Source organism: Aspergillus pseudodeflectus (genome assembly GCF_044049435.1).
Source record: "Aspergillus pseudodeflectus strain CBS 756.74 chromosome Unknown BJX68scaffold_50, whole genome shotgun sequence".
Classification (NCBI taxonomy): Eukaryota; Fungi; Ascomycota; class Eurotiomycetes; order Eurotiales; family Aspergillaceae; genus Aspergillus; species Aspergillus pseudodeflectus.
The window spans coordinates 205,970-221,998 of NW_027263826.1; the positions used below are offsets into that span (position 1 = coordinate 205,970).

At 51.8% G+C, this 16,029-nt stretch overlaps 7 protein-coding genes across 7 annotated transcripts; 3 read left to right on the plus strand and 4 right to left on the minus strand.

Moving 5' to 3' along the window:
* Positions 1 to 6: 6 nt before the first annotated feature.
* Positions 7 to 2,372, minus strand: BJX68DRAFT_244635 (uncharacterized protein). The gene has a single exon (XM_071041350.1). The coding sequence runs from the start codon at positions 2,140 to 2,142 to the stop codon at positions 631 to 633; it is 1,512 nt and encodes a 503-aa protein (XP_070895222.1). The 5' UTR covers positions 2,143 to 2,372; the 3' UTR covers positions 7 to 630.
* Positions 2,373 to 2,910: 538 nt separating this feature from the next.
* BJX68DRAFT_244636 (uncharacterized protein) lies at positions 2,911 to 3,319 on the minus strand. Its single transcript, XM_071041351.1, has one exon. It carries the CDS (start codon positions 3,166 to 3,168, stop codon positions 2,935 to 2,937), a length of 234 nt encoding a protein of 77 aa, XP_070895223.1. The 5' UTR covers positions 3,169 to 3,319; the 3' UTR covers positions 2,911 to 2,934.
* Positions 3,320 to 3,366: 47 nt separating this feature from the next.
* Positions 3,367 to 5,454, minus strand: BJX68DRAFT_166848 (amidase). Its single transcript, XM_071036972.1, has 5 exons — positions 5,100 to 5,454; positions 4,610 to 5,021; positions 3,943 to 4,551; positions 3,660 to 3,848; positions 3,367 to 3,582 (listed from the first exon to the last, which is right to left on the minus strand). Exons 1-5 carry the CDS (start codon positions 5,367 to 5,369, stop codon positions 3,410 to 3,412), a joined length of 1,653 nt encoding a protein of 550 aa, XP_070895224.1. The 5' UTR covers positions 5,370 to 5,454; the 3' UTR covers positions 3,367 to 3,409.
* Positions 5,455 to 6,287: 833 nt separating this feature from the next.
* Positions 6,288 to 7,772, plus strand: BJX68DRAFT_270591 (putative MFS pantothenate transporter; the record flags this gene model as incomplete). Its single annotated transcript, XM_071046701.1, has 2 exons — positions 6,288 to 6,869; positions 6,927 to 7,772. 2 exons carry the CDS (start codon positions 6,288 to 6,290, stop codon positions 7,770 to 7,772), a joined length of 1,428 nt encoding a protein of 475 aa, XP_070895225.1.
* Positions 7,773 to 8,006: 234 nt separating this feature from the next.
* BJX68DRAFT_244663 (class I SAM-dependent methyltransferase) lies at positions 8,007 to 9,251 on the plus strand. Its single transcript, XM_071041352.1, has 4 exons — positions 8,007 to 8,094; positions 8,144 to 8,251; positions 8,308 to 8,567; positions 8,628 to 9,251. The coding sequence occupies exons 1-4, from the start codon at positions 8,039 to 8,041 to the stop codon at positions 9,050 to 9,052; spliced, it is 849 nt and encodes a 282-aa protein (XP_070895226.1). The 5' UTR covers positions 8,007 to 8,038; the 3' UTR covers positions 9,053 to 9,251.
* A 1,560-nt stretch (positions 9,252 to 10,811) lies between these two features.
* On the minus strand, positions 10,812 to 12,201 carry BJX68DRAFT_257727 (uncharacterized protein; the record flags this gene model as incomplete). The annotated part of the gene is made up of 2 exons (XM_071043393.1): positions 10,812 to 11,718; positions 11,786 to 12,201. 2 exons carry the CDS (start codon positions 12,199 to 12,201, stop codon positions 10,812 to 10,814), a joined length of 1,323 nt encoding a protein of 440 aa, XP_070895227.1.
* A 2,382-nt stretch (positions 12,202 to 14,583) lies between these two features.
* BJX68DRAFT_270594 (ankyrin repeat domain-containing protein) lies at positions 14,584 to 15,975 on the plus strand (the record flags this gene model as incomplete). Its single annotated transcript, XM_071046702.1, has 1 exon — positions 14,584 to 15,975. The coding sequence occupies one exon, from the start codon at positions 14,584 to 14,586 to the stop codon at positions 15,973 to 15,975; it is 1,392 nt and encodes a 463-aa protein (XP_070895228.1).
* Positions 15,976 to 16,029: the final 54 nt, after the last annotated feature.

The following is a 16,029-nucleotide window of genomic DNA, read 5'->3' on the forward strand; positions in this document are numbered from 1 at the left end:
TACTCCCTCGCTGCCCGCGGCGCACTCAGGTCACTGGCCCTAAAGTCAAGGGTGCAAGTGTCCGCATAATGGTCTAATGATACGCAACCCCCCCGGCACCTTTGACGGGACGCCCAGTGCAGATAGCAGCTCTTCAAGCCAACGTTCGCTCCGTGTCCAGCTGAGGACGCACGGATCCTTACTACTAGCATACTTCCCGTACCTGTCATATTCCCATCAGCTATTTTTAAACCAGGTAGGGACCGTCGATCAACCACTCCGGCCAATTCGAGAAAGGACCTCGGGAACGTCACCCGCTCGAGTGTTTGCTGCATCCGGTACCCCCGATACCATACAGGGTTCAACATCCTTGTCCCGTCCTTAACTTGCAAGAGACGTGCCGCGGACGACCAACTCCCTCAGTTGTCTCACAGTGCTCTTGCTACAAAGGGAGCGGAGGGGCCGAAACAGCGAGCTCGGACTAAGGGAGATACTGATATGGATCAGACCGTCGCCATCCTTGCTAGTGTTGAATGAGCAGCTAAGATGACTGCTACGAATGCGAGACAAGCTTGCAAGATACTCAATTGATACAGTCTATCATCGCCAAACAAACAAACGCCAGTTTGCAGCGCAAAGACCAAGCTCAGGCTACGCCCCAAGCGCCTGAATAGCCACAACATTACACCGATCCAAAAACACCAGTGCCTCATTCCGTGAATGCCACGCATCATTGTACGTCGCACTCAGCGTCAACCGCCCCTTCCAAATCCCCAAATACAATCCTAGCCCCGTCACAAGATGCTCGCGCGTAACCCACGGGTTGTCAATCTCGAACGCGCCATGCGTCGGGCGCACGATATCCTCGATCGTCCCCATGTCCGACACACTGACTGATGCCTTTTGGTACGGCATCGGCACGGGCGGCGTCGTGTTGTCGGACGGGTACTGCGGCGTAATCATGTCCCAGTACGCGGGGACCATCTGGATGCGCGTCTTGTCGTTTCGGTTTGCGAGGTCGAAGCGGCGGACGGCGCTTGCGACGCGCATGTACTCTCTCCGTCGCGGGACACTGTAGTCGAGTAGTTGATTGGATACGCCGATTGAGGCTGCGGGAACGGTCAGATCGACGGCGAGACACTCGCCGGAGACCGAGTTGTAGACCGAGACCGGGTGCGCGGGTGTATTGTATGGCTCCTCGCACTGTGGGCGCTCGTCGAGGAGGGTGTAGTTGATGTACCGGATCGTCCGCGAGCGAACCTGTCGTTTCTGGAGATCGCGCAGGACGATACCGATTGCTGTGTGGTATGCGTGTGTCACGCTCAATCCGAGCGCTTTACAAGCTTTGAGAAGACGATGCGTCGACTCTGTTGACAATGTGATGGCAACGCGCTGATGGCGCCCGGGCTTCGTCGGCCCCCGACCACAGGGGATCCCCGCGACCTCGACGCCGTTCTTCAGGGCTGCGTTCCACGCAACGGTCTTGTCAAGACGGGCCTGCTGCTTCTGGTTCAGGACCGGCGGGATCCCCGCTGCGATGCGCAAAGGCGGGCTCAGGCGCGTCCACTCATCCCCAAAGACGGGGAGCGGGTATGCGTCGCCTTGCGAGAGGGCTTGCGCGGCGTGCGACATGAGGTTGTTGAGTAGCATGAGCGTCCCCGTCCCATCGATGATGTCGTGCCTCGCACGGAGGACGAGATCTGCAGACACAATCCCGCTTGTTCGACTGGAGCGCTTGATCATGAAGATCGTGGGGAGTCTCGGGACGGGAGGATCGGAATTGCACCACTGCAGTCCAGACATTTTACTCCGCACCACGCGAAACGTCTCGTCGATCCAGCCGCCCTGCTCGCCTTCGCTAGCCGCCATCTCGTACACTTTCTTACACCGCTGGAACGTCTCGTTGTATTCAACGCGCGAGGCGAGGGTTGGATGATCGTGTCGCAAGCGCAGCCATGCCTTTTTCAACGCCGTCTCGACGTCGGATTCCTTGCCAGCCGCGGAAATCGAAATATACCCCGTGATCGCGAAACAGCACCGTCCACTCCCAGAGTATGTTTTTGAAATCGAGGTGTAGAATTGCTCTGTTTCGTCGATGTCGCGCTCCCACCGGCCTGGGGATGTTTGTGTCCAGGAGAAGTCGGTGCCTTCTATTGAGCCCATGTTTGCAAGTCGAATCGATCCACGAACTTGGAGGTGCGGGTCAAGTCAGGTCAAGTCGCAAAAAGACAGACGACTCGGGACCACGCGAGTTATAATGCACGCCATGTCTCGGAATCGAGGCAGCGACAACCCACCGCACCGCAGCGCACGGCAGCGCAGGGAAGGGAAAATTAGCCGGATGCCCTTCCGCCCGATCAGACGCGGCGTCGCGGCGAGGACAGGCACCGTCCTCAGCGTAACCGTAGGACGGGTGGGTGGCAGTGTTCAGTCGTTGATTGTGCGGGTTGCCCAAATCGGTCGAGGTGACTCGGCCCGTCGCCCGTTTCCAATGCGGCTCGGCATTCGCCCGGCGAAATGGAGTGAGAGAGGTGGATACATCGCAGATCAATTGCGACACATGCCGTGTGGATTGACGGATTGTCAGCAGGGAACAGCTGTCATCGACAGTTGATCTCGTCGCGCTTTACGAGGAACTTTGCTTTGGCACAGGTGGTGGTTGTCCACGCTGCGCCGGGGAAACTTCGGCTTCATTCAATCCACTAACCGCGTTAAGAAAGGACGAGAATAGGCCCAGGATCCCCATTGCCCATTGCGATCAGGACAACTCAGAGAAATGACTAGCCTCGTCTTCTTCGAAAATAGCGCCAGTCAGATAAACTCACAAACCAATAGAAACCCTCTCAGGGAAAGGGGAAGCACGGAGTATCCCGAACCCACTATATATTAAACCTGTCAGCAGACTGCAGCTTGAAAAGCTTAACCTACGCAGTGATGCCGAGATGGGACAGCTTGTCAATTGACGGGAGCTTTGTTTGGGATAGACAGGCCACTCTCAGGCTCAGACTCAAGTGCACCCCATAACTGAGCTTGCGACAACCCACATCGAATTATGGCGTCACCACCTCTGCTTAGTACGGAAAGGCAATATGTCCGTCCGAGGAGGAGCAGCAGATAAAGATGCAATGGGACTTTACTGCATCCCTTCTCGCATCGACGCCTCGGAAATGTCCCGAACTGCCCGAGCATATGGGGACAACAGGCTGGCCTGGACCAAACACGAGCTTCGTGTCAACTTCAGCTTCACGGCCTTACGTCTCGTCGCATTCACCGACGACGGTAGTGATGACAGCGCTTTGATGACACCTCGTATAACCCACCCCCACGATCCGGAAAACTCATGATGAAAGAGTTGTGGTATGCATTGTTTCCTATCTATCAAGAGAAACTATCCTATCTGTCCAACGCCATCTATGCACTCGCCTCCATTCTAGATCTCTTCACATTCAAGATGCGACCCCGCCTCATCCTTATTTCGTATCCTCCAAGAAGACGCAATCGCCTTCAGGATCACATCCGTCATGGCGAGCACATTCTCATCCTCGAGTCGTCGCCCGACTAATTGTAGGTTCACGGGCATGCCGTGGACAGATTCCGCCGAGTCTGAACGATTCATTAGCACTTGCTTTCCTTGACGGCACGGAACCCGCGATTAAAGGATAATGGGTTGGGGCACATACAATCCCCCTGAATCTGCGCATCAATATCGCTCAGTGGCGTGTGCTCGATGTAGGCACGGTCCACGTCCTTGTCCGTTACCACGCCGCAGGGGAACGAGGCGGCTGGGTAGTCGAGGACGTTGAAGACGCCTGTGTAGCCGACGTAGGCGAATTTGCCGTGTTCGACGGTGCTGTAGGGGGTTGTTGGGCCTGCGCGCAAAGATCAGCATTAGCCACCTCGCCCAAGCACCTCACTCAGATCGTCCAGAAGGAAGGAAAACGGAGGCGGGAGGGGAGAATATACAAAGAATCGCATCAATCCCAGCTCGATTCCACCGATCCAAATACGCCTTGCAGAGCTCATTCCGCTTCAGCTGGAGCTGCCACATCTCATACACGCCGCAATCCTCGGCATCCTCATACATCCGCATTTCCGGACGAAACGGCTCGCCCGTAGGCTCGAGCAGTTTCCGCACGGATTTCCCACCGTCCGCAACGAACATGCGCGAGAGTGTCTGGAGGAGCTCTTTGTGCTCCGTCGGCGCCCACGTAACGACCTCGTGGCCTGCGCGCTTTAGTTTCGCGACTGTCTCGTTCAATGCGCGGACCACGGGTGGTGTGGGTGTGACGATTCCGTCGTTGTAGAGCACGCCGAATCTATATTTCGGTTTTGGGGTGATGGTGCGCCAGGGGATAGGAAGACACTTTGGGTCCGTGAGCCAAGGTTCTTGTCCAACAACTGTGGATGCCCACAGGATGACCTCGTCGAGGGTTGTGGCCATGGGTCCGTTGACGCTCAACACGGCTTCCTGTCCCGCGAGACCTGAGCGTGTCATGGAGTTTGGGAAGCGCCCGAAGGAGGGGCGGATTGTGTAGATTCCTGTGCAGGCCGCGGGGATGCGGAGGGAGCCGCCTACAGAATCAATTAGTTCTACCTCGCTGCTGTAAAGTTCGAGGGGAAAGAGGCATACCAATATCCGTCCCAACCCCAATGCGACTCCCCCCAAACGCAATAAGCGCCGCCTCACCCCCTGACGAGCCGCCCGAGGTTAACTTCCGATTCCGCGGGTTAACCGTGCGCCCAAAGACGTTGTTCACGGATTCAGCGATCATCATCGCCGTGGGCACATTCGTCTTGCAGTACAGCACCGCGCCGGCACCCAGGAGCAGGTCGATCAGCGTGCTGTTGTACGTTGCCGGATCGTTTACAAGCGAGGCAAATCCCACGGTCGAGTCGACGCCGATGATGTTGAAGTTGTCTTTTATCGAGATGGGGAGGCCGTGGAAGGGGCCTTTTGTTTTCCCGTGGGTTGCGAGGTAGGTGTCGAGTTCTCGGGCGTGTTGGATTGCGCTCGTGAAGAGGGTTTCGGAGAGGCAGTTTGTCTGTTCTCTTCTTTAGCATCTCCTCGTCTTGATCCTTTGATGTTGATGGACACGGAGCGAGAAAAAGGAAGGGGATACCAATTGATGCGCAACAGCCGCAGTCTTGCAAAACGCCTCGGCAACCTCGACAGCCGTCCACTCCTTGCTCGCCACCTTTCCCAGGATATCCGCCGCATTTGTCGATGTAATCTCGAGCTCGTGCTCTGTGAAGAATCCCGATTCCCTAGGGAACGTGGTCACATCGGCCTGATCGTCGGGAGGCAAGATATCGGACGGAATGATCCATTGCGAGGGGATCGAGTCCCTAAGCGCCGCGCGCTTCTTCTCCGCGATTGATTCCCACGACATGTTGGTTTTGCCTTTTTTGCTTTTCTTATATTCCTGCGCGGTATTGTGGTCTCATAAAAGTTAACGATAGGCCAGCCGGAGATTTCAAACGATGAGTCTTCAGGGGCGCTTATATATCGCTGTACAGCCGATGCGGGGTTGTGCCGAGTAGCCGATCGTGATCGCAGGGGTAGAGGACACCGCAGCACAGGATATTGCGATCCACACAGCGTGATTGGAAGAGTACGTACAGTATAGAACAGTGGAGCTCTATCCCTCGAGCGTGATCAGAACAGTACATACAGCACAGCACGGGATCGCACTGTCGTCAGAGGATGAGCAGAAGAATACGTACATTCCTCATCACATCACGAGCGCGATCTCCAAAACGGAAAAGCGATCCTCGATATGATCAGCGATGAGTCTCGGAGGTACCAGCCCATCAGAATCTCGACTTGCACCGAGGCTATCGCAAGAAGAGAGATACGTTATCCTCGGGCGAAACCCCGATAGCAGCGCGTCTCCAAGTGGGGAGCTTGAAGCTGGCAATCGGCGAATGAGGTCCGCGCCCGCCTTGTTGGAGCTGCGATACGAGGATGTTACTCCAACTCTGCCCAGAGTTTGGGCTTGATAAGCTGTGCGATTTGACTTTTACTTGCGGAATGGAGATAGCAGTTGTCACAGGGACATTTGGTGTCTCGGAGTTGCCCCTGCGCTGCAGACACCGAGGAGTGAGGATATAAAGTGGCGAGTTTCTGTTGAGTAATAAGCGAGTGATTTCCCCGGATTCCACAGTCACCGAACCCCACGAACCTGTCATCGATCATTCCCTGCAGAGCAGAACCACTCTTCTTCTCCAATCCATCTATTCCTGAGGAATCACTCCCCCTATCTACCTCTCTAGGTAGATCCTCGATTTTTTCGAGGAAAACAGCCATCATGCCCTCCAAATTCCTCACCTACATCCGCGGCACGGAGAGCGTCCCGGGCGAACGCAAACTCCTCCGCAAGCTCGACGCCTTCATCCTCTCCTTCTGCTGCCTCTGCTACTTTGCCAACTACCTCGACCGCACCAACCTCAACAACGCCTACGTCTCGGGGATGCGCGAGGAGCTCAATTTCCAGGGGAACCAACTGAACCAGATCAACACTGTTTTCACGGTCGGGTACATCGTCGGCCAAGTTCCCAGTAATCTGGCGTTGACATTCGTCCCACCGCGATTGTTTTTCCCGGCGGTTATGATCATCTGGGGCGGGTTGACGATGATTACGGCGGCTGTCTCGAATCCGCAGGGGATTATGGCGATTAGATTCTTTCTCGGGCTTGCCGAGTCGAGTACGTTTGTCGGCACGCATTATATTCTTGGTTCGTGGTATACGGAGAAGGAGCTCGGCAAGCGCAGTGGCATTTTCACGGCGAGTGGGCTGGCAGGCACCATGTTTGGGGGCTTCATCCAGACGGGGATCCATAGCTCGATGGATGGCGTGCATGGCCTTTCTGGGTGGCGGTGGTTGTTCATCGTGCGTCCCCTTCCTTTTCCTTCTCTCCATCTTGCAATGTTCTAATAACATTTCCAGATCGACGGGTTGATCACAATTCCCATTGCAATCTACGGCTTCATCGTCTTCCCGGATACGCCCACAACAACAAAAGCTCGGTACCTGACCGCAGAGGAAAAAGCCCTCGCCGTCGCGCGAATCCCCGAATCCGGCGCTGTCAAAGTCCCCCTTAACCGCGCCTTTCTCAAATCCGTCTTTTGCACCTGGCACTGGTACGCCTTTGTGATGCTGTGGATCATCGCAGGCGAGACCGAGTCCTTTTCAACGAATTCGCTACTGGCTTTGTATATGAAAAGTCACCCGACGAATACTTATAGTGTTTCGCAGCTGAATAACTACCCAACGGGGGTTCCGGCTGTGGGCATTGTGAGCACGCTCTTCTGGGCGACGCTGACGGATTTCATGGGCGGAAAGCGGTATCTCGTCGGCTACTTCATTGCGATAACGGGGATCATCACCTCAGCACTCATCCTCACCAACTTCGAATCCACATCCGTCGTCTTCGGCGCGTATTACTGGGCGGGCGCCGTGTATGCGTGCCAGGCGACGTTCTTCGCATGGTGCAATGATGCGATGCGGTACAAGGACGAGCGCCTGCGCTCTGTCGTCATCGCGAGCATGAATATGGGGAGCAATGCGGTGAATGCGTGGTGGAGTATCCTGTTCTATTCGGCGAATTTTGCGCCGCGGTTTACGAGGGGGATGTGGGCGATGATCGGCTGTTCGATTGCGTTGGCGGGGTGGACGGTCGGGATCACGTATATGACTGTGCGCGAGGAGAGGCGGGGGGAGGGGAATGGGGAGAGGGATGTGAGAGTTGTGGATTTGCATTTGCAGGGGAAGGAGGTTGCGGAGGGGGCGTGAGTAGATATACATGGATAAATCTACGCATACGAAGCATGGCTCAAGAGCAAGCACCTCATTCAACTTAAGTGGGCAGTGCTACCACATCATCGGATTGGCCCGTTCCTATATTCGTCAAATGCTGGCGATCATTGCTTAGAAATGGAGGATGCCTGCTGGTGTGGGCCCTGGGGCGCCGTGGCCCCCAACAGCTTTGCGGCTTATAAATTATCGTCCAACGACCCGAACCCCTCACGCTCTTCACACAAGCAGTTAAATTCACAACCATGAGCGGATCCCCGGAAATGTACCCGCTCGGCAGGGATGAGGTCGAGTCGAGACGGTGAGTCTGAGGTATCTCCGGTAGATCGAGTGACTACTAATACCAGAAGCCTCAATGAACAGCACAAATTCCTCCTAGACGTTGTCGACGGCGCTATCGACCCAGACGTACCGCTAGAAAACATCTCTGCAGTCGCCGATGTCGCGACTGGAACTGGGTAAGTGCACCTGTTAATCCTATATATCCACCTCTGATGTTGACTTGATTGAACAGAATCTGGCTCTGGGACGCAAAACAGATCCTCGACCAAAAGGCCGGCGAATCCTCTTCGCGATCCTACCACGGCTTCGACATCTCCGCTGCCCAGTTCCCCTCCACACCACAGGGTATCACCCTCTCCGTCCAAGACGTCTTCCAGCCGTTCCCCGCAGGATTCCTTGACCGCTTTGACCTCGTGCACGTCCGGCTTATGGTGACGGCATTCCCGGAAGGGAAGTTTCAAGAGGCTGTGGAGAATGTGCTTACGATTGTTAGTGAGTATTCTTTACTTAAATGAGTACCCTGGTTCCATACGCTAAGCACGACAGTGGTAGAACCGGGTGGTTACCTCCAATGGGTCGAAATTGATTTCTCAGCCGTTGAAGCGCAAACAGAGCATGACGCCCGAGTCGCACCAGGCGCAAACTACTGGATGCGCTTCGTCGATATGAACAAGATGAGTCGATGCGCACCCGACGCGCTCTTTGACGCCTTCAAGAACACCGGCCTGCTGAACGTCACAAAGAAACCCTTCCTCATCCGCGGACGTGACGAACTGAGAGAACGCGCGCAGAGTTGGCAGATGCAGTTCTTCTCCGGGATCATGCCGCTGGTTCTAATTCGGCTAGGGGAAGCGGTGGATATGGAGGAGGCTGCGAGGATGGCTGAGCCGATTACACAGGATTTGGAGAATTACTTTGCGGATGGGGATGTTATTGATACAAGGTTTGGCACTGTTGTCGGCCAGAAGCCGCTTTGAGTATTGCTGTGAGTGTAGAAGGGCCAGGATTTGTGACGCTTTCTAGGCTACAAGGCATTGATACTCATCGGTCTTTGTGTTTCTACTGCATACTGTAGGTTACTGGTTATCATTATGACTATATAGTCCAGATACAGAACCGGTGGTGCGATCGTGGGTTATCAGAGGCTCTAGTAAGACACAAAAACCTTTCGTAGCATACATTTCAGATTTCCTTTCGTAAGCTCCTTTTAGATCTATAGTAAAGACCGTCTTTATTATCTGCAGAAGACAGCAATGCATCCATTCAACTAGAAACAAAGGCGCATACCCAGTTCAAAGATAACCCGACTAGCAATCGCTTGTATAGTCTATATCAAATATTATCTTTATGACCGTATTATAAAGGCCATAGATAGATAGCAAGCAAAGATAGTCCCCTTCCACCCCTCGAAGTATATTCCCCATACCGCCACAAGCTAGTCTACGAGCTAGCTTTCTGAAACATAACAACCTGACCATCCAGAAACTAACCAACTCCAGAGAACAGAACACCTTGAAAACCTTCTCCTCATACGAAGCACAGCAGAGATGTCTTTCAGAGACTTCGGTAAAGGAAAGAACCAGGGGAGCGGCAAGGGCAAAGATAAGGGCAAAGGCAAAGACAGCGGAAAAGACTCTGGCAAAAACAACGCCAGAGGCTCCGAGAAAACAAGCAATTACACCTACGCCTCGGTCCGAACCAGTACCTTGACCATGCTCAGCCACCCAAGCAGGTACGAACCGGCTCTGCCAAGGGGCACGGCAAATCCAAATTCCTTCCCTTATCCTGCGCCGGCTCTCCCGAGAAGAAGGCCCCGGCTGCTGCTGCTGCGTCGGTGAGTAACCCCGCGCTGAGCTCTTCAGCTGCTAATCACGTGGTCCACAACCATAATAGTTCTTTCTTATTGAGATTCCCCTCTCGTAAGAATACCAAGCGTTTTCAAGATATTTATAGGTCATGTCGTGCTTCTTGAGGACCTGTGAATTCATGTTGTGGTTAGTGTTGCCTTTTCGGATATGTAGCCGCCTGCGCTGGTCGTACGACCATCTCTCGGTCGCAAGTGCAAGGTCTGGCAGACTTCGTGCGGTGCCCTTCATCCCATGACCCCAATCGTCAGGAACTGTATTCATGACCCTAGGTTCTACTCTCGTTTCTCTGAAACTTTTTGAAGCCTAGAGGTGCTCAAGTCGAGAGCCCAAGCCCGTGCTCAACTCAAAGCGCGAGGCGGATCTCCAGATAAAGCTTCGAATCCAGATCATCGTCCGCCTTGCGTTGTCCACCTGCCCTGCCTCATCATTTCGCGGGCGGATTGTATACAAGAACGCCGTCTAACGGCCCAACCGAGTGACTAGGAGTTTGATATTTAGGCTGTGACGTCTCCCGCCAGCAAAGCTCCGAAGTCGCAAGTTCGGGAACCAAGGAAAGTTACTTGAAATCTAATGTCGGGTCTAAAGGCGCGAGTACTTGAGGCTTCGCAAACATCAAACACATCTTATATCTGAACAGAGTCAGGGATTCTGCAAGGGTAGTTGGAGCAGCTTATGAATTAAACTAATCCAATGCAGTCCCAAACGCCCATCCTGGCATACACTGTATCGTGATGTTGTCGAGTAATAGACCGTCGGAAAAGTAATTTGATTCAAAGCTGTGTTTCATATGACTGAAATTACCGAACGACATGAGCGGTCGTGAAGTGCTGGGCCAGAATGGAAAACAATATCAAGGGCTCAGAATATCCTAACCCTTTCGTATTCTACCAGGTCCACTGTCAGTTGAGCCCTTCGAAGGTTCACTTATGCTCGGAGCGGATGTTGGAGTAAGTTGAAACCCTCGTCCATATCGTCTATCAAATTCTGAGGGGGATTCGCTCGAGGGCATATCGCTAGCAGTTGTGGTTGTATTATTGGGTGAGGATAAGTCGTCACCTGTGGTGTGGTGAATGTTTATAGTAGTAAAATCCCTGGATAACTGCTGAAGGGAAGTATCATTAAGGTGGCCTCCAACCTGTCTTGACCTCCACCCAAGTCCGCGGTTTCTTCCATGGATAACCTGTCCATCAGTCGACACCATGAACTGTATAGCATCGCCCGTGGCATAGTTGTCCACTGTTGTAATGGCTTCTTTGAAATGGATGTCTGCTTTGGAGCAGATATCAATGCATTGGCGAGTCGTTTTCCATTCATCTCGCAGCCTGGCGAGATCAGCCAAATCCTCTTGTGACGCTGATGCCGATGCCGATTTGCTCAGTAATCGATCAACTAAACTATGCATATGCGTTTCCAACTTTGCGGATGTATGCTTGAGGCTCTCTTTGCATTCCTGCAAACCCTCATTGGTGAGTCTCTCGGATAAGGCATCCGGGTCAGATGGGCCAGCGGAGCCATTGTTCGCGGGTGAGATTTGAATCTGACTGATATGCTCGGACAACTGAGCACATATCTGAAGACATTTCTCCGTGCTCAACCGCTCTTCTTTTATTTGCTGAAGTTCCAGTGAGACTTTATCAGATCCGGGTACAGCCTTGCCCAGTAAAAGCTCCAACTTCTCATCAATGGCTTCAAGATGAGCCTCGAGATCGACCTTGGCAGTCTCGATAAGACTTTCGTAATTCTCAAGGGTTTCCGCAGTGACGGTAGATTTTTGACTGACTAATTAGTGAAGGGGGAAAAAAAAATAAGAAAAAAAAATCGACATTTATATCAGTGACTTACAGGTTTGCGTCCGTAAGAGCGATATTAATGGTCAACTTATACGCTGCTAGGACTCTTCTGAAACCATCGATGTCATCACCCATGTACTTCAACTTTGCCCAATCGCGGAAGCTTGTTCGAGTAGCACTAGACCGACTAGCACATTTCATAATTTCTTGCTCAAATTCCTTGCATGCATTGCCGCACCGTAATAGAGGAAGATTGAGCACAGAGAGATCCGTATCATGAGTGGCCTGGACCTTATCGACAAGCGGTCCTAGAACCCCACTTAAGGCTTCAAGCTCCTCCATAAGCTCACGCACGCGTATTGGATGCGAGCGAAAGCTTTTCACCATGTCGTAGAGACTACGGCTTGATTGAAAGGCGAAAGTCGCGAGAGCTAGTAGCCCAGAAGCCAGGCTTATGGGATCTGCCATTCTTACGGCGTTCTGAGGAGGAGGGAGAAGCACACAGTTGAAAAGAGGCTGACATTCGCAACTGGGTTTCAGGATTGAGCTGTCTTATTAATCGCTGAACGGGCCGACTTACTAATGATGGAGGGCACAAGTTAACTAATCAGAACGTATATCACAGCACCCACTTTGTGACAGGCATGGTGTCCAATCATTCGGCGTACAGAAGCGCTACATACATCAGAGAAAGAGGGGTTGTGGCGAAGTGGCCAATCATGTTGCTTATGTACTACCGCCCGTTCTTTCGGGCGGTAAAGATTCGGGCGGTAAAGAAGTCGATTCTAGAGGTCGAAGGTAATAATTGGAGACTGTGACTGCCAGGAGTGGGGGTGAGGTGAAAAATGACAATCTGGGAATTTTGTTTCTTAAGTTATCAATCCTAAGTTTATTACAGAGCGTACTAATAGCATAAGTTATTGGTCTGTCAGACAGGATGTGAATACAAAATCTAAGGTAACGTAATTCCCGACCGAAGCGCTCACCCGACCGAAGCGCTCAACCCATCAACTTTGACCACACTGAGTAAATTTAAAGCTATCGCCAACAGCCAAAACCTTTATTAAACTAAATAAATTAATTATTTTGACAATTAGGACATCTGACTCTAGTATGCCCCTGAATACCATAATCAGAACACCTTAGTGGAGCGTGCTTTCGTGTAGTTAAAGGTTCTAGAGCAGAAGAAGTATATACATCTAAACCACCACCTTGCTCATTTAACTACTCATTTCTCAACGTAATTAGATCCCTTGCCTCTTGTATTGATAGGCCTTCATTAGGGGTCATCTAGCGCTTCGATCGACTCTTTTTCTGCTTACTTTTCTCATGTTCTGCACAGAGATCATGTAATTCCTTTAATATAAAGGCTGCCTGGTGCATTATTGATTCACAACCTTTAAGTAACTCATTATAAGTATTGCTTTCAAGCCTCTTCTAGCTGGTTAAACCATGCCTTTATAACCTTTAGGTCTTCGCATTTCACGCGCGAGTAGTTATATCGTTGAGCAAATCAAGTTTTGACTTTAATATTTTAGTTAATAAAGGAAGAGACCTAGTTCTTTCCTAGAGATTAGGCAGTGGAGCTAAGAAGAATATTAGCCATCTCTATAACATGAGAAGGTCTAGGAGCAACTCCACGCGCATCTCTAGATAGTATCCACTTTACTAAAGATGCCTCTTTATTCTTAGAAAGCTGGTGACTGTTGGCACGCTACTTAATTTAATATTACTTTCCCTTAATTTGACCGCGTAGTGTTAAGTAAGGTACATTAAAAACATCCACTACTTGATGAAGAGACGTGATCTCGCCTTTATTTATAGCAGAGATTACGAGCTGTATCCTCCCCTCTTACTCCACTAAGTTTCGATCCGATAGACGCGATTTTAGTGGCATGGTGGTTGTTTGAATATTTACGCGTTGAATGCGCGATGGTTTTTGGGGTGGTGAGCGCTTCGGTCGGGTGAGCGCTTCGGTTGGGAATTACGTTAGCCCGTATACAAATTAGTCAGGAAAGTTCGCTGACGTCATAACTGAAGCTTTCTCTGTTCTGAACCTAACCAAGAAATAGATAACAACAACTACACCAGGCAGTGTTGGAACCGCTAGTGCCCGACTTCCTTTACGAGCTATGGAAAGGTTGACTGTAGGCAGTAATAAAAAAGGCACTACAAAAGTGTACAGCTATCGCCGAGTTCGGTGAGGATGGGGTTCTAGCGGTACGTATGGTTCTTGGTTAGCTCTGATTGAACTAAAAGGTGAAACGTATTGTCATTCTACTCATTTTCCCACATTGAGCCTTCATTATGCCAAACAGGGTTTCCATCCGCGCACAGGTCCTGCCAGACGACGACTACTCGACCCATTGTGTGCGCCCTGTTGTTCCGAGGGCGGTAGTGGCTGGCGGAGAGACAAGATATGCTCCAGCAAAGGGGAGTCCGAAAAAATGGTAAATCTAGTGTGTGAGTTTCATTGCGAAAGTAAAATGGAAGTCTATGGCATGTCAGGTCCACTGCCTACGATAATACTGAATAGTGATCAAGTGGTGCTTTACAGATACTATAAATACTAGGCGACCTGAATATGAATGTATTCAAAATGCGTTATATTGGAAGAAAAAAAAACTCCACCAACCAGGACGTTTAGCGAAGTTGGTTAAGCAAAGATGATTCCAAAATCATCCAATTAGTTGGTGACCATGTGATGGCTGCCATGCGGCATCGTTACACCTCGCCGGAATTTGTTACGTTAGCTTAGGCTGGGGACAAGTACGGCCGTTGTTCTATTAAGGCTGGTTTCTAGTAAGATTTCAATCAGCTCGTTTCACCTTCACCCGATTCAGCGAGATAATGTCGCTCTCCTCTCTTCCAACTGAGCTGTTGGAACTCGTGGGAGAGGATATTAGGTCTATCCAGACTCTGAATGCATTATCCCGCGTCAACCGCCGGTTCCGCAACGTATTCGAGCCCCTGCTCTACCGCCAGTGTTCTCGCTGCGCCCCACCTGGTCCCGCCGTGTGCTGGGCAGCACGGTACGGCATGATGGCTACGTTGAAGAGATGCCTTCAATATGGTGCAGAGATTCCAACCTGTGCGCCTCCAATGCAGTATGGCCGAGCCAAAGACCACCGGTACCTCTACGGATCAGCCGTTGCCTGGTCCGTTGAAAATCCGCCACCTCCTCACCCCCTGTGCCTCGCGGTACAGGGGGGTCATTTGGCGATGGCTGAATTGCTTTTGGACCGGGGTTGTGATGCAAATATGCTCAACCCGGAGGCATTCTCCTTGGTCTCGCTGGCTGTGATTAACAACCACGTCCAGTTAGTTGATATGCTCCTGCGTCGAGGAGCGAGTCAACGCTCCCAGCTCGAGGCGATTTCATGCCCAATTCAGATTTCTGCCTTCCTAGGAAATAAGAGCATGGTTGAATTGCTTTGGGGGTACGGCTCGGAATGTCTGCGAAGTCATTTAGAACTGGACTATGCTCTGGAGAGTGCCATGGCAATGAAGCATAAGGAGATCACCCATCTCCTGATAAATTATGGAGCAGAAGTAGACACCAAGTTCTATAGCCACGGCTCGATAACGCCCCTTCAGTTGGCGACAGAAACGGGGGATGTTGATTTGGTGCAACTGCTGCTTAGCAAAAGAGCTCGCCCCGACTATGCTTTCCACGACAGGGAGTGTGCCCTGGTACGGGCAGCTTTGAAAAACGATGCAGAGATTGCAAGTCTTGTGGTGGGCGGCAGTACACGCAGGGCCAAGACGATGGCTCTTGCCTTTAGCGTGGAGCACCCAGACGGATGCATTGCTCGGCGTTTACTTTGCCATGGAGCGCGTCCAGAGTTTATTGACGAAGACTACGGCGATATTTTCCCCACTCCGGACAAAAACTTCTACCTCATCCCACCCCTCGTTCGGGCAGTCAATGCGAGGCATGGCCATTTAACCCGGCTCCTCGTAGAGCATGGCGCGAGCGTCAACACCGACTACGAGGGGCTTGTACAGAGCCAGTCTTCTCGGCAATCAGGCTCCCTGCTAAAGCTAGCCATGGACCTTGGAGATGAGGAGATCATATCATTCCTCCTTGAGCACGGGGCGCAAGAGGAAGTCCAAACCCGCTATGACAGGTGGAGGGAAATGGCGGAGGAAGATAATTCAAGGCTAGGCAAACAGAAAGAAAGGAGGCGATTGAGGAGAAACATGGGCCTGAAAAACCATCAAAGTTCTAGGGAAGCGTAAGCGCTATGTATCTAAGCCAAATTGCCATCTTGCATTGCTCATCCAAAAAAGCTT